The 13,399-nt window shown below is 53.5% G+C and overlaps 7 protein-coding genes across 7 annotated transcripts; 2 read left to right on the forward strand and 5 right to left on the reverse strand.

The window, feature by feature from the left end:
- Positions 1-91: 91 nt before the first annotated feature.
- ASPZODRAFT_61563 (hypothetical protein) lies at positions 92-1,778 on the reverse strand (the record flags this gene model as incomplete). Its single annotated transcript, XM_022728996.1, has 3 exons — positions 92-180; positions 257-1,437; positions 1,516-1,778. The coding sequence occupies 3 exons, from the start codon at positions 1,776-1,778 to the stop codon at positions 92-94; spliced, it is 1,533 nt and encodes a 510-aa protein (XP_022583158.1).
- Positions 1,779-2,502: 724 nt separating this feature from the next.
- Positions 2,503-3,946, reverse strand: ASPZODRAFT_140921 (hypothetical protein; the record flags this gene model as incomplete). Its single annotated transcript, XM_022724704.1, has 4 exons — positions 2,503-2,582; positions 2,656-2,873; positions 2,940-3,543; positions 3,619-3,946. The coding sequence occupies 4 exons, from the start codon at positions 3,944-3,946 to the stop codon at positions 2,503-2,505; spliced, it is 1,230 nt and encodes a 409-aa protein (XP_022583159.1).
- Positions 3,947-4,118: 172 nt separating this feature from the next.
- ASPZODRAFT_1651542 (hypothetical protein) lies at positions 4,119-5,284 on the reverse strand. Its single transcript, XM_022726699.1, has one exon. It carries the CDS (start codon positions 4,950-4,952, stop codon positions 4,404-4,406), a length of 549 nt encoding a protein of 182 aa, XP_022583160.1. The 5' UTR covers positions 4,953-5,284; the 3' UTR covers positions 4,119-4,403.
- Positions 5,285-5,410: 126 nt separating this feature from the next.
- On the forward strand, positions 5,411-9,806 carry ASPZODRAFT_130756 (hypothetical protein). Its single transcript, XM_022722585.1, has 8 exons — positions 5,411-5,622; positions 5,707-5,756; positions 5,842-6,161; positions 6,238-6,573; positions 6,645-7,611; positions 7,673-8,268; positions 8,322-9,409; positions 9,469-9,806. The coding sequence occupies exons 1-8, from the start codon at positions 5,593-5,595 to the stop codon at positions 9,721-9,723; spliced, it is 3,642 nt and encodes a 1,213-aa protein (XP_022583161.1). The 5' UTR covers positions 5,411-5,592; the 3' UTR covers positions 9,724-9,806.
- Positions 9,807-10,150: 344 nt separating this feature from the next.
- ASPZODRAFT_150841 (hypothetical protein) lies at positions 10,151-10,892 on the reverse strand (the record flags this gene model as incomplete). The annotated part of the gene is made up of 3 exons (XM_022725678.1): positions 10,151-10,545; positions 10,582-10,664; positions 10,741-10,892. The coding sequence occupies 3 exons, from the start codon at positions 10,890-10,892 to the stop codon at positions 10,151-10,153; spliced, it is 630 nt and encodes a 209-aa protein (XP_022583162.1).
- Positions 10,893-11,224: 332 nt separating this feature from the next.
- On the forward strand, positions 11,225-12,839 carry ASPZODRAFT_165494 (hypothetical protein). The gene is made up of 2 exons (XM_022726713.1): positions 11,225-11,611; positions 11,681-12,839. The coding sequence occupies exons 1-2, from the start codon at positions 11,354-11,356 to the stop codon at positions 12,509-12,511; spliced, it is 1,089 nt and encodes a 362-aa protein (XP_022583163.1). The 5' UTR covers positions 11,225-11,353; the 3' UTR covers positions 12,512-12,839.
- Positions 12,659-13,191, reverse strand: ASPZODRAFT_14782 (hypothetical protein; the record flags this gene model as incomplete). The annotated part of the gene is made up of 4 exons (XM_022725299.1): positions 12,659-12,745; positions 12,799-12,876; positions 12,988-13,027; positions 13,115-13,191. The coding sequence occupies 4 exons, from the start codon at positions 13,189-13,191 to the stop codon at positions 12,659-12,661; spliced, it is 282 nt and encodes a 93-aa protein (XP_022583164.1).
- Positions 13,192-13,399: the final 208 nt, after the last annotated feature.

The raw sequence follows: 13,399 nt of genomic DNA on the forward strand, positions 1-13,399 counted from the left end.
ATCCAGTCCGGAATACTAATTAGATAGAATTATAATACAACGAAAAAGAATATACGTTGGATGTATATGCCGAGTGGATGGTCTGACAAGATTAGAACCTCAGGCTGAACACCAGCGCCTGGTTGTCGAGGTTGTAGCCCGAAGCATCAGCATACTGCATCTGACCAAAGTTCATGTATCCTAATGATTCGTTAGTGTCGGTTGGAGTAGAGAAGAAGAAGAAAAAAAAAGGAAAAGGAAAAGAGCTAAAACTCACCGTCCTGGGTGATGAAGTCGTTGTCGCTGAAGCTGAAGAGGAAGTACTCCTTCTCGCCGTTTTCATCGGGGCAGGCGTCCGGGTCGGCCTCAACGACCACCAGACTCTCCCATTTCTCGTTCAGCAGAGTGCGGTTCTGGTTGCCACCGTTATGGAGGCCGAACTTGGCGAGCTGTAACGGATCGTTGTAGTCGAGGAATGTGCAGTATTCGACGGGGGTGATGCCGTCATCCAGAACTCCCTTGGAGGAGGCAATAGATCCGTTGGCGTAGTCATAATCCGTGAACTGGATCTGGGTGGCGGTGCGGTTGATGGAGAAGATATCGGCATGGCGGTACACGGACCGCGAGTAGGTCTGGCCACGGCCGAACCCAGAGTCGCGAGCCAGGACGAGGAAGTCGCCGCTAGGGAGCATGTGGATCTCGGACTGCGCGGCCGTCTTATAGATCTTGGACGACTTGGTCGCGGTGTAGTCGTCGTACTTGGGCAGGACGACGACATGTTCCGTCTTGTAGACGGGCGTGCCGGAGGAAATGTCATACTCCAGTAGACGGGCGTTCTCCCGATACTCCTTCTTCAGCCCACCTTCCTGGTTGAGGGCGGACTGAATTAAGGTGTACAGGGTCCTTCCGTCCGGGGAGACGGTAAGACCCTCGAAGCCTTGATTGTTATCGCGGCCGGTTTCAGGGTCAGCAGGGTCAATGACCTCATCCGGATCATAGAAGGGAGGGGAGTCGGCGCTGAAGCTCAGAGTCCCGTTACGGCGAGGGAGGAAGGCCGAGGGAGGCTGGATAGCCAGCTCCATCTTGCCGTTCTTGTCGAACTTGTACACATACGGGCCATACTCATCTGAGACCCAGAACGAACCGTCGTCGCCCAGGAAGAGGCCCTCGGAGTCCAGGGAGACCCGTCTACCTCCCGGACCGGCATTGCCAAAGCCATCTCCCTCGTAGGTGGCAACGGGGAGGGGCGGAAATCCATCAAAGTGAGCAGTGCCGGTGACATCGGCATCCAGACCTGTCATGTACTCCCCATCTGGGTCGGTAAAGAGAATGGAATCAAGGTAGGTGAGCTTCAGGTTGGGCTTAGAGGGGTTCGAATATGACGCGTGCGGCGCCAGCTCCAGCTCCAAGGCAACCTTGTGAATGCGGTTCTGGAAGTTCAAAGTTCCGTTGGTATTCCTGAGAAACACAACAACATCAGCTCCAAAAAAACACTTGTCACAGTAGAAGAACGTCCTCTGAAGCAAAAGAACCTACCAGCCACGGTCAGGCAAGACCCAAAGGATACCCTCGTAGGTGAGTTCGCCCGTCCTGCGCCACGAGTCTTGCTCGATGGCGGCAGCACTTCCCCAACCACCCATGGTATCTCCGTACTTGTCCCGGAAGCTGGATGGGATGTAGCCATACCCAGCCAGGCCCAAGTAGGAGTAGGTGGTGCCTCCACAGACAGTCTGGTTGACGACAGCCGATGCCGTCACGGCTAGCGGCAGGGACGCTGCCAAAGCGAATCGAGCCTTCATAATGAGTGAATAAGGTCAGAAAAGATTCGGGAAGAATAATGAGCGACTAATGAGAGAATCCTAGATCCCGGGTGCCCCAGGAACAGTTCGTCGCTGCTGCAAGTGTATTTATACCCAGGGTCTTCCTTCCATCCCAGATCCAACCGACAATTATTTCCTACATCGGATCGATCCTGGGCAGACTAGCTGGCAGTGCCTGATGCCCCCCTCAGTCATGTCATCCAAACACACCCAATCGCGATCTGCTAAGGGGCTGTTCCTGCGGCCAGAGCAGCGTCTGGTGATGAATTCCATAGAAACAGGTTCGCGGGATCGCGGAGTTCATTTCATCTCCTGCCTGGCCAAGACTCGGGTACAGCAACGGCCCTGAACGTGATGAGATCCGACATGGTGATTTGCCTGGGACGCTGTGCTAATGAAGCGAAGGAATGCCTCCTCTTGGCGTGCCAAGCAGAAGGATGCGTTGCGCGGCCGTCTAGAAAGAAGCCAGGGAAATTACTAAAGTAGAACTTGCTAGGATCGATCTTCAGCCCCGTTTGGTGGCCCCCTGCTAAAGATGCTTAGTACTTCTAGCCGGACACGTGAGGACCCCTCCCCTCTTTGGACTTCGGTATGGAAACCACAAACTACTACCTAGGTAGATGCCACCTTACTATTGCTTTTCTCTACTTTTTGAGGGTACAGTATAGTTGCAGAAGTACGACAAATCTATCTTCCTGGACGCTTACTCGCTGTTCCAGGTCGTCGGCACGTCAGGGTAGTTCTTTGCGTCCAGCCCAAGGTCCTGGTAAACGGTATGGTCTCCTGGAGCGCCCAATCAGCACCGAATGGCTATGTAGTAAAAGTAGCTGACAGGGGTGTTGTGAGGTGTTGTTACCTGATAGTGCTTCGATCCGTTCCTCGTTCTCGTGTTCCAGCTTCTCCAGCTCCTCGCCGGGTTCTTCTTCGGTCGGCTGTTTCCCACCGGGCTCTGCAGTGGCGGCCTTGCCCAGGTCGTCTTGTGCTTCACCGATCATGAGAAACTGGGCATTCGGGTAGTCGATGAGCTCGGGTTCAAGAGGCACCCAGCGGAGATCCTTGAATTTTTCCACAACACTATTTGACAGTGGTCAACACATTAAAACATATGTATCTGTATGTATTCAATGAAAAGCCACTCACTGGGCGGGGTACTCTGGATCCTTTGGCAGCCGGGCGTACGAGGGCCCAGGGAATTTGGGATTCTTCGACTGCACAATCCAGCTGCCACGAGAACCGATGCCAAAGTCGTGTTGCAAATCTCCGACTTCAGACGGAATGGTGATGACGTACGCCAGGTGGGATGCGCGTCTCGTCGATGTGATTGCATACACTCCTTCTGCGTACGGCCGGGCCTCGGGTCGGTGGCGTTCCCCGCGAGTTGAGGTTTCATACGTCTCGCCGGCGATGAAGGTCTCGTCTAGCATTTTTATAGACACGCCTGCCTTCTCCACGAATCCCATATCTCGCTCTCTGCCGGACGTGGGGAACTTCTTCTTGGGGAGCATCATCAGCCGGCACTTCGCCCCGGGTGCCATAGACCCAGGAGTGAGGGCTGCCCCGAGGGGGGTTGGGCGTAAGACAAAAAAGCTGCGCGCGATGTCTCCCATACTAACTGGTTGCTCGATATTGACTCTAGGGCGGTAGAAAAAGTAAATAATACCCTTTTCCAAGATATTGGAAGGAACGATATCTTCCCGTTCTTGCGAGCTCCGAAACCCGGGTGACTGCCCTTCAGCCTTGCGCTCTAAGTGGTGGTAAGTTATAGTTAGAACGAGAAACGAGACAAGTGAAGAATATAATAAGCATCTCCTAGACTTACGTTCAAGGACTGGATGCTCTTGTATCTGAGTTTTCTCGATCTCCTCGATCTCCGGCTCCTCTCCCTTCACTGTAGACATCTCCGGAAGATTCTCCCGCTTGACTGGCTCTTCTGGTTCCTGCGGCTGAGTGACACTGTCTGCCATAACTCCTCCATCTTCTTCGGCTCCCTCTTCCTCTTTCTTCTCCCGTTTGGGCTCGGGCCCCTTGTCTGAAGAACTCTTACGCTTAGCACCAGGAGCAGCCCGGACTTTCTTCTCAGAAGACTCGAAAATTGCCTCCTTGGCCTTTAATGAGGCCTGGCGCGAGGAGGTTCTGGTAGCAGCCATTCTGGAAGTTGTCTGATGGAGACCGTACAGGGCAATTGGGCGGGGGAAATTCAGAATTCGCCGACAAAATAACAGAGAAGTCATATAATCTGTGCCTCCAGGGGGTAGCAATAGTAGAAACAGCCCATGCTGACCGGCCGCGAGCACTAGGGAATAACATCCATGTAATGAGAGCCATCTGACGTCATTCACCAATGCTGGAGGTCCATTTTTAGTTTAGCGCATGATGGCCCTGCAGGTGCACGTGATCGGGTTTGGGAGGTCCAGACCAACACAGAGGCCTCTCAAGAGCACTGGACATGATAATTCTCAGTATCTGTGGTATTAATGTTTGATATTCTTTAGATCAGAAAGATGAAGGAAAGCCATCCATGCAGAGGAAATGGATTACTATTCCAAGGGTGTCATTGTGATGATCCCTGTGTGGTGGCCAATTCCGACAAGAAGACGGCGCTTCTCAATCAATACTAGTATCCATGTTGTCGCTACATCTGACTTCCTCATTCGCCGTCTCAAATGTACTGGCACTCGTAGACCGACCCGCCGGCGTAGAAATCTCACAAGACGGCGTTCGACTGTGAATGTGCCAGAGGGCAGCGGCGGCACGACCAGGTCGAAACCCTTCTCTCGACCGTCTGCTTCGTCTGCGGAGCCTTTTCGGACTCAGAGCCGCCGTCGTCTCGCTGGACTTCTCTGCTGGCTGCGACTGACACCCGACCTCTGGTCTCGACGAGTTTGTAGGTTTCCGTTTCAGACCCCGTTTTGAGCCGTCTCGGAGAGGTGATTGGGTGGTATCCGAGTCGCAGTACAGCTCCTGCATGGAATCCACCAGTTCTTCCTGCCATCCCCCAGCTCCTTCGAGAGCTTTCACCGGAGTCCCTGGTCTAGGAGATTCGATGGCGTATTCATCGTCCGGCTCTTCAATCTCGTATGGTTTGACCACTTCCACGTCGGCATCGTAGCCTGTATCTTGCCCCTGAATATCGTTGATGGAGGACGTTGTCATTTTACGCCGAGTCTTCTGAATGCCAATCTCAGTGGCTGCTAGGGTATCTCCCTCATCATGTACTCCGTTAAGGAGTCTGTCTGGACATGGGGATCTCTTAAGGTTGTCTTGTCTTATCAACACACGTCCCGACACCGGCGGAACAACCAAAAAACCACCAAAAAATCGAGAGGGTACCGAATAAACCCTTTGATTCTTATCCAAAGGTAGTATTTGCCTTTTTCTCCTTTTCTAACTGAACCACGATCTTGTCTTCTACCCCTGCAGCCACAAGACTCGTAGCCACGCTGAGAACCCACACGCCGGCCGAGTATTTGGTTGTCCATCTTGTTGTTGTCGTCCCCTGAAGACGAACAGGACCAGGTCGATCTCGCTCACCGCCCGGGCCCGTTATTGGCCCAGCGGCCACTCGCTTATTGGCTCACGACCGGGCAACCACAATAAGTCCACGTTACCGCCATCCGTGGCAGCGTCCAGACTCCAGACTCCAGACCAGCTCTCACCACCGCGACATCGCTGCTGTTGATCTTCCCCTCCGTGCGAGAGTGGATGTGGTGGAAGCTTCAGTGATCTTTCCTTGCTCAGTGTGCGGAGCTAGCTTGCTACGTTCAGGCGCGGCTCCGGCCAGCCCTCCTTCAAGATGCAGTCCTCCCCCAACATGCTCACCAAGGCAAGTACAGTGCCTCTCTGCACTCCCCTTTTCCCCCCAGAAGGCGGCCTTCAGCGGCATTGCTGACTAGATTCGGTTGAATAGTTCGAGTCCAAGTCGTCCAGGGCGAAAGGAATCGCATTCCACCCCAAGCGGTTCGTGCATTGTCGCATCACAACCCTCCCTAACCCCCCTCTCCCCACGCGTCGCAACCACACCACCCACTAACTCGTGATTCAGGCCATGGATCTTGGTGTCTCTTCACTCGTCCACTATCCAGCTATGGGACTATCGCATGGGAACGCTCATTGATCGTTTTGAAGAACACGATGGTCCCGTGCGAGGCATTGACTTCCACAAGACTCAGCCGCTGTTTGTTTCGGGAGGTGATGATTACAAGATCAAGGTCTGGAGTTACCAGACCCGGCGGTGTCTGTTCACTCTGAATGGCCATTTGGACTACGTGCGAACCGTCTTCTTCCACCACGAGTTGCCGTGGATTCTGTCCGCGTCAGACGACCAGACTATCCGGATATGGAACTGGCAGAACAGGTCCTTGAGTGAGCTTGCCCGGCTGCCGATTGACTGACCACCTGTTCCCACAAGCTTTGCTGACTTTCTCCTCCTTCTCTCTAGTCTGCACAATGACCGGTCACAACCACTATGTCATGTCAGCCCAGTTCCATCCGAAAGAGGACCTGATTGCCTCTGCCTCCCTCGACCAGTCGGTCCGTATCTGGGACATCTCCGGCTTGCGGAAGAAGCACTCGGCGCCGACCTCGATGACCTTCGAAGACCAGATGTCCCGCGCCAACCCCAACCAGGCAGACATGTTCGGAAATACGGACGCGGTGGTTAAATTTGTCTTGGAGGGACATGATCGTGGTGTGAACTGGGTTGCCTTCCACCCTACCCTGCCATTGATCGTCTCGGCGGGTGATGACCGCTTGATCAAGCTGTGGAGAATGAGTGGTGAGTGAGAGGAAAAGAAAAAAAAAGTGTCCTGCAAGGGTATGCGTATGTGCTGATGATGTTCGAATTAGACACCAAGGCCTGGGAAGTCGATACCTGTCGTGGTCACTTCCAGAACGCCTCAGCCTGTCTGTTCCACCCGCATCAGGATCTCATCCTATCCGTTGGCGAAGACAAGACGATCCGGGTCTGGGACTTGAACAAGCGCACCTCGGTCCAGTCATTCAAGCGCGATCTGGATCGCTTCTGGGTCATTGCTGCCCACCCCGAAATCAACCTGTTCGCGGCTGGCCACGATACTGGTGTGATGGTTTTCAAGTTGGAGAGAGAGCGCCCCGCATCCGCCATTTACCAGAACCAGCTCTTTTACATTACCAAGGAGAAGCACGTCAAGTCGTACGATTTCGCCAAGAACATTGAATCTCCCTCGATGCTGTCACTGCGCAAACTGGGTTCCCCATGGGTGCCGCCCCGCACTCTTTCCTATAATCCCGCTGAGCGGGCCATTCTCGTGACCTCGCCTGCAGACAACGGCACCTACGAGCTGATCCACCTCCCTCGGGATGCCACCGGTGCTGTGGAACCGACCGACTCGAAGCGCGGCCAAGGCACCTCAGCTGTATTTGTCGCTCGCAACCGGTTTGCCGTGTTCAACCAGTCTAGCCAGCAGGTTGATATCAAGGACCTGAGCAACTCCACTACCAAGACTATCAAGCCCCCGGTTGGAACGACAGACATCTTCTTTGGAGGAACTGGCTGCCTGCTCTTCATCACTCCTACGTCGGTGGCTCTATTCGACATCCAACAGAAGAAGCAGCTGGCCGAGCTTGCCGTCAGTGGTGTCAAATATGTTGTTTGGTCCAATGATGGGTTGTATGCTGCTTTGCTTAGCAAGCATAATGTGACTATTGTTACCAAGACCCTCGAGCAAGTCAGCTCTCTGCACGAGACCATCCGTATCAAGAGTGCTACCTGGGACGATGCTGGTGTGCTCCTGTACTCAACCTTGAACCATGTTAAGTACTCTCTCCTCAATGGGTATGTTGCTCCAATCTTTTCAGATCAGGAACTGGCGGACGAAAACTAATGGCAATGACAGCGATAACGGCATTATCCGTACCCTGGATCAGACAGTGTACCTGGTCCGGGTGAAGGGAAGGAACGTTTACTGTCTGGATCGCAACGCTAAGCCCAGAATCTTGGAAATCGATCCTACCGAATACCGCTTCAAACTTGCCCTTGTCAAGAGAAACTACGACGAGATGCTGCAGATTATCAAAAACTCGAGCCTGGTTGGCCAAAGCATCATTTCCTACCTGCAAAAGAAGGGCTACCCGGAAATCGCTCTGCAATTCGTGCAGGACCCTCAGACCCGTTTCGAGTTAGCCCTTGAGTGCGGTAACCTGGATGTCGCTATTGAGATGGCCAAAGAGCTGGACCGCCCCAAGCTCTGGGACCGACTTAGCACCGAGGCTTTGGCTCATGGCAACCACCAGACCGTGGAGATGACCTACCAGAAGCAGCGTAACTTCGAAAAGCTTTCATTCTTATATCTGGGGACCGGTGACCAGGAAAAGCTCTCCCGGATGGCTAAGATCGCCGAGCACCGGGGAGACTTCATCTCGCGCTTCCAGAACGCGATCTACCGTGGTGATGTGGAAGACCGGATCCAGATGTTCAAGGAAGTTGATCAGTGTATGTGAAATGGTGCCTGTTATCTTGATGATATTCGCTAACAGAAAATCTAGACCCTCTCGCCTATTTGACTGCGAAGTCTCATGGCCTGACAGAGGAGGCTGAGTCTATCCTCGAAGCCTGTGGCCTCACCGAAGAACAGATCAGTCTGTGCACGGTTGATGAGCCCTTGCAAGTCCCCCGTCCCATTGTCCCAACCTTCAAGTCCAACTGGCCCGTGAAGGCTGCCGCCCACTCCTCCTTTGAGAAGGCTCTTCTCGGAGAAGTCGGAGCAGCCGGCGAGGATGCTGCTGCCAACGGCTATGATATTGAGGAAGAGGAGGAGGAAGCCGCAGCTGTTCACGACGCTTTAGAAGAAGAGGATGAGGACGTCGCTGGATGGGACATGGGTGAAGAGATCAATGTCGAGGAGGACGTCGACTTTGTCAACGTCGACAGTGTCGAGGGAGGTGCAGGAAGCTCCGAGGCCGACCTCTGGGCTCGTAACTCCCCGCTTGCCGCCGATCATGTGGCTGCCGGCTCCTTTGACACTGCGATGCAACTGCTGAATCGCCAGGTCGGTGCTGTCCACTTCGCTCCTCTCAAGCCTCGATTCCTCGAGGTGTACAAGGCAACCAAGACCTACCTTCCCGCCACTGTTAGCCTGCCTCCTCTAGTGAACTATGTTCGCCGGACCGTCGAGGAGACGGATAGCCGGAAAGTCCTTCCGATTATCCCTCGGGATCTGGAGACCATTGCCAACGACGACCTGCAGAGGGGATACGCTGCAATGCGGGCGAACAAGCTGGAAGAAGGCGTGGAAATTTTCCGAGGTATTCTGCACACCCTTCTGGTCAACACCGTCTCCTCCGAGGCCGAGGTGGAACAAGCGAAGAAGATCATCGCCACTGCTAGGGAATACATTCTTGCCATGTCGATCGAACTGGAGCGTCGTCCCCTGCCGGTAGACACGCCCGAGGGCTTGAAGAGAAGTCTAGAGCTCTCTGCCTACTTCACGATGCCCAAGTTGGAGGTTGCCCACCGCCAGCTTGCCTTGATCTCTGCCATGAAGTTTGCCTTCACCAACCGCAACTATTCTTCTGCTCTCAGCTTTGCCAACCGCATGCTAGCCAACGGAGGCTCTGCCAAGCTTCTCGATCAGGTAAGAGATTTGAATCATTGACGAAAAGAACGCATCAAGACTGACTTTTCTTTTCGCAGGCCAGGAAAATTAAAGCGCAATGCGAGCGCAACCCGCAAGACGCCATCGACATCGAGTTCGACCAGTTCGCTGAGTTCGACATCTGCGCCGCTTCCCATACCCCGATCTACACCGGCTCTCCCAGCGTCACCGATCCGTTCACCGGTGCCAAGTACCATGAACAGTACAAGGGCACTGTGTGCCACGTATCTCAAGTGACTGAGATTGGCGCCCCGGCGAGCGGACTGCGGCTATTCGTGCCCAGCCAGAACTGAACCGGGTTGACGGATTGTTACGTTCAAACCCCTGCTTCCGAATCCCTGAAACGCAAACAAAAAAAGAACCCCCCCCCCCCCCCTGAGTTCTCTCCTATCTTAGTCCATATTTCCTTTTCATCGCGTGAAGGGGCGGGGGCAGAGTTTTACTTACGTTGGAGGGGCGGCGCCGGGGGGAGGGGAGGGAATTGATAGGATATGGATGGTACACTTGATGCAACCCTACCTTAGATGTATGCTCCGTGGTCCAACGGGTATATCATGCTTGATAATTACTAGCGATTCCAGCTGAATGGTATTCTTGTTTGTTTTGTCTTATAGTTATGAGAAGAGTTTTATTCTATTCTATTCTATTCTATACAATACATACCTTAAGTAGTATACTTCCTATATTACAGACATACATGGACACCTAGGTAGGTAGGCATCAATCACACCGTCCATCTTTCCAGCCAGTCCTCCACCTCTCCTCCCAGAAGCGACAGTCAAACTCCTTCTTGCCCAACTTGCGATTGACCTCATTGTGCGCCTCGCACATCCAGGTCCCGAAATCCGCCCGTGACGCGAGCCGCGGCTCGTTCCGCCCACTGGGTTCCGCCATCCAGGTCCGGAAGTCATCTGCACATACCCAGCATGGGTATAGTCGCGAGAAGAGCTTGAGGAAGGACCGCATCTCCGTCTGCTGTTCTGTCGAGGCTTGGGTCGGGTACGCTGCTGTGAGGGAGTGGAGGAAGGTCCATGTTGAGCGGCCGAGCTCTTCAACGTCTGGAGGGCAGCCATTGGCAGTGGGGGATGTAGTAGTTGTTGTTGTTGTTGTTGCTGCTGCTGCTGCTGCTGCCGTACCTGCTGCTACCGTGCTGGTTGATGCAGGGGTGGAGGAGGATGCTTTTGCTTGTTTTGTCAGAGACCGCCACGATGCTGCGTCGGTGCAGAGTCGACATCTAAAACGTGAGCCACTAGTTACCGAGCATGCCTTTTTTTCCCCATATGAATTTATAGGTTTGGGGCTGAACGTACGGCTTTCCGTCCTTATCTAGGACGAGTCCGTTCGGGAGCTTGGCCTTGGACGGATCATGGCCTTTTGTCTCGGTCGAGCTAGAAGGGACTGCTGGTTGATGAGGGAATAGCCCTTTGGGAATCTCAGGCGTCGATGCGACTGGGTCGGGCATCTTATCGTGAAGGCAGCTGGTTTGTAGCGCTGGTTAAGGTGATAGAGCAGTGCGGGACAGCAGGTAGCGACTACCTGGAGAGTACTGGTTGCAGATCTTCCGGAGGGCACGATGCAATTCAAAACAGTGACAATACTAGATTTTCAAAATAAATGAATGTAGAATCTAGTGGACCGAATCAAGGCATGCGCGAAAAGAACTTGAAGGTTATCATCACTTTGACTACTCCGCAGTTACGAAGCTATTTCCGAAGCTGACAAAGCTTCGGCGCATCAGATCCGCCGATCTGCAGGTCGCGATCCCGACTTGAGAGTAAGACGCGAGTGCGTACCCTGGCGCGAAACCTTCGGTTTCTTCCAAATTTGCAGAAGAAACGATCTATTTGGAAGTACTATTAAAGATCAGGCACGCGTTTCTAACCCGAGAACCCCGGAACCCACTGCAAATCGCGGACTATCAAGATGGCACCGCGTTATGCCATGTCTGATTCGGACGAGTCGGAGGATGAACGAACAGGTCCAATGGTCCCTCCAGACGCCGCGATCGAGAAAGCTTTACGCGATGCAGTAGCCAGGGTCTACAAGTCGGGGAAGATGGAGGAATTGACTGTCAAACGCGTGCGATTGGCGGCAGAAAAGACCCTAGGACTCGACGAGGGCTATTTAAAGGGCGACAGTCGGTGGAAAGCAAAAAGCGAGGAAATTATCCGGGGTGAAGTGGTATGTGGGGTATTTAGAGGAGACGGAGAGAATAAGAACCGAGGCTGATTTGATATTACTCTGATGCAGGACGTACAAGACAAGGCGCCACAGGAAGAAGAAAAGACAGACAAGAAGGCGGACAAAGTAGAGACGTCACCGTTAAAACGATCAAAGATCAACAACTCTTCGAAGTCGAGAAAGCGCCGAAAGACAAGCAGCCCGCCAGACTCTGAAGACGATCAGGCCCTCTCCCCCCTCGAAGACGAGAGCGATGTAGAGAGCAAACTCATCAAAGCCAAGAAACAGAGATCTACGGGTGTAGTAGGGAATAAAGGCCGGAAAGAAGCTCCCAAGACATGTGGTCCATCGGACGAACCTGGAAGCGATGTTGAAGACCAGACAAAATCGGGCCCAGAAGACAAGGTTGAGTCGGAGAGCGAGATGTCAGTAGTGCTCGACGAGGCTCCTCAGCCCACTCGCAAACGGAAGAGCTCCGAAGGGACGTCCAAGAAGACAAAGAAAAAAGCCGCTGAAACCAAGAGCACAGATGCAGACCTAGATCCGGACCAAGCAGAGATCAAGCGGCTGCAAGGATGGCTTGTCAAGTGCGGGATTCGGAAGATGTGGTGGCGGGAGCTGGCTCCGTACGAAACTTCCAAAGCCAAGATCAAACACCTCAAGGAGATGCTGAAGGAGGCAGGAATGGATGGCCGCTATTCAGTCGAGAAAGCGAAGCAGATTCGAGAAGCCCGGGAACTGCAGGCAGATCTCGAGATGGTTCAAGAAGGGGCCAAGCGATGGGGCACAGGAAGCGGTGATGAAGGGAGTGATGGCGGTGGCAAGCCTCGGAGAAGACTTAATCGAGGCCTCAAGAGCCTTGCTTTCTTGGGGAGCGACGACGGGGAAGAGACAGATTGAACAGCCGGTGAAAGCCGAGCAGCGCTCCCTGTGGCGTGCATGTCCGATCTATTCGAGACCCGCAAGTAGTATGGATTGCTACCGAGTACTTTTATAATAATAGTAGTAGTGGTGGTGGTGGTGATATCCATTCGGTTGAAATACCGATTATTTGCCCAGTTTCGCTCCACTCATCCGTTGAGCGACCAGGCTGAACACTGCAACGGAAGAGATGAAAAGCACCATGTTGTAGAACTGCCTCCAGTGTCAGCTTGATACTCAACAGCCACAAAAGCATCCTGGCTTACTGCTGTTCGGGAGTATTCGTTCTCTTCGGCCTCTGATCGGGCCTCGACGAACAACCGTCGTAGATTTGGAAGCTGGGCCTGCTACAGTCAGTAAATACCATCCCCAGAATCGAAAAAAGAATTTCCATACCATTCTTCAGTAAAAACACGCTCGGCTTGTTCTCGTGGAGCCCAAATGCTATTATTTACTCTGTAGCTGGGAATGGCATTGAGAGTTGTCCACTGGTGGCTGTTTGGCTGGCCACTCTTAGCCGCCCCGGACTGGAGCCGCGATTTGTGGACAGCTTAAACCACCAAACTCCCTTTCGCCAACTACGCAGCGGAAGTCTCGTTGTCTGCAGCACTCCGGATCCTTGCCCTGTCCAGGCCTGTTCTGTCGTCCCTCTGCTGCATCGCTGTTTACCGTGTGGCCCGGCTGGGAATGAGATAAATACGTGTGTGTCTGCTGGTTTTCTCACTGCGCAACAGTGTCCCTGAATCTCGCCGCCGATTCCCCGCAGTCGTCCGCAACGACACGCTTCCTACCCCCCTCCCAACACTCCTCAGTCGGATACTTAGCGGAGGCGCGACTTGGTCGTCGCTGAAGCTCGCTACGTCTCAA

Source organism: Penicilliopsis zonata (genome assembly GCF_001890105.1).
Source record: "Penicilliopsis zonata CBS 506.65 unplaced genomic scaffold ASPZOscaffold_4, whole genome shotgun sequence".
Lineage (NCBI taxonomy): Eukaryota > Fungi > Ascomycota > Eurotiomycetes > Eurotiales > Aspergillaceae > Penicilliopsis > Penicilliopsis zonata.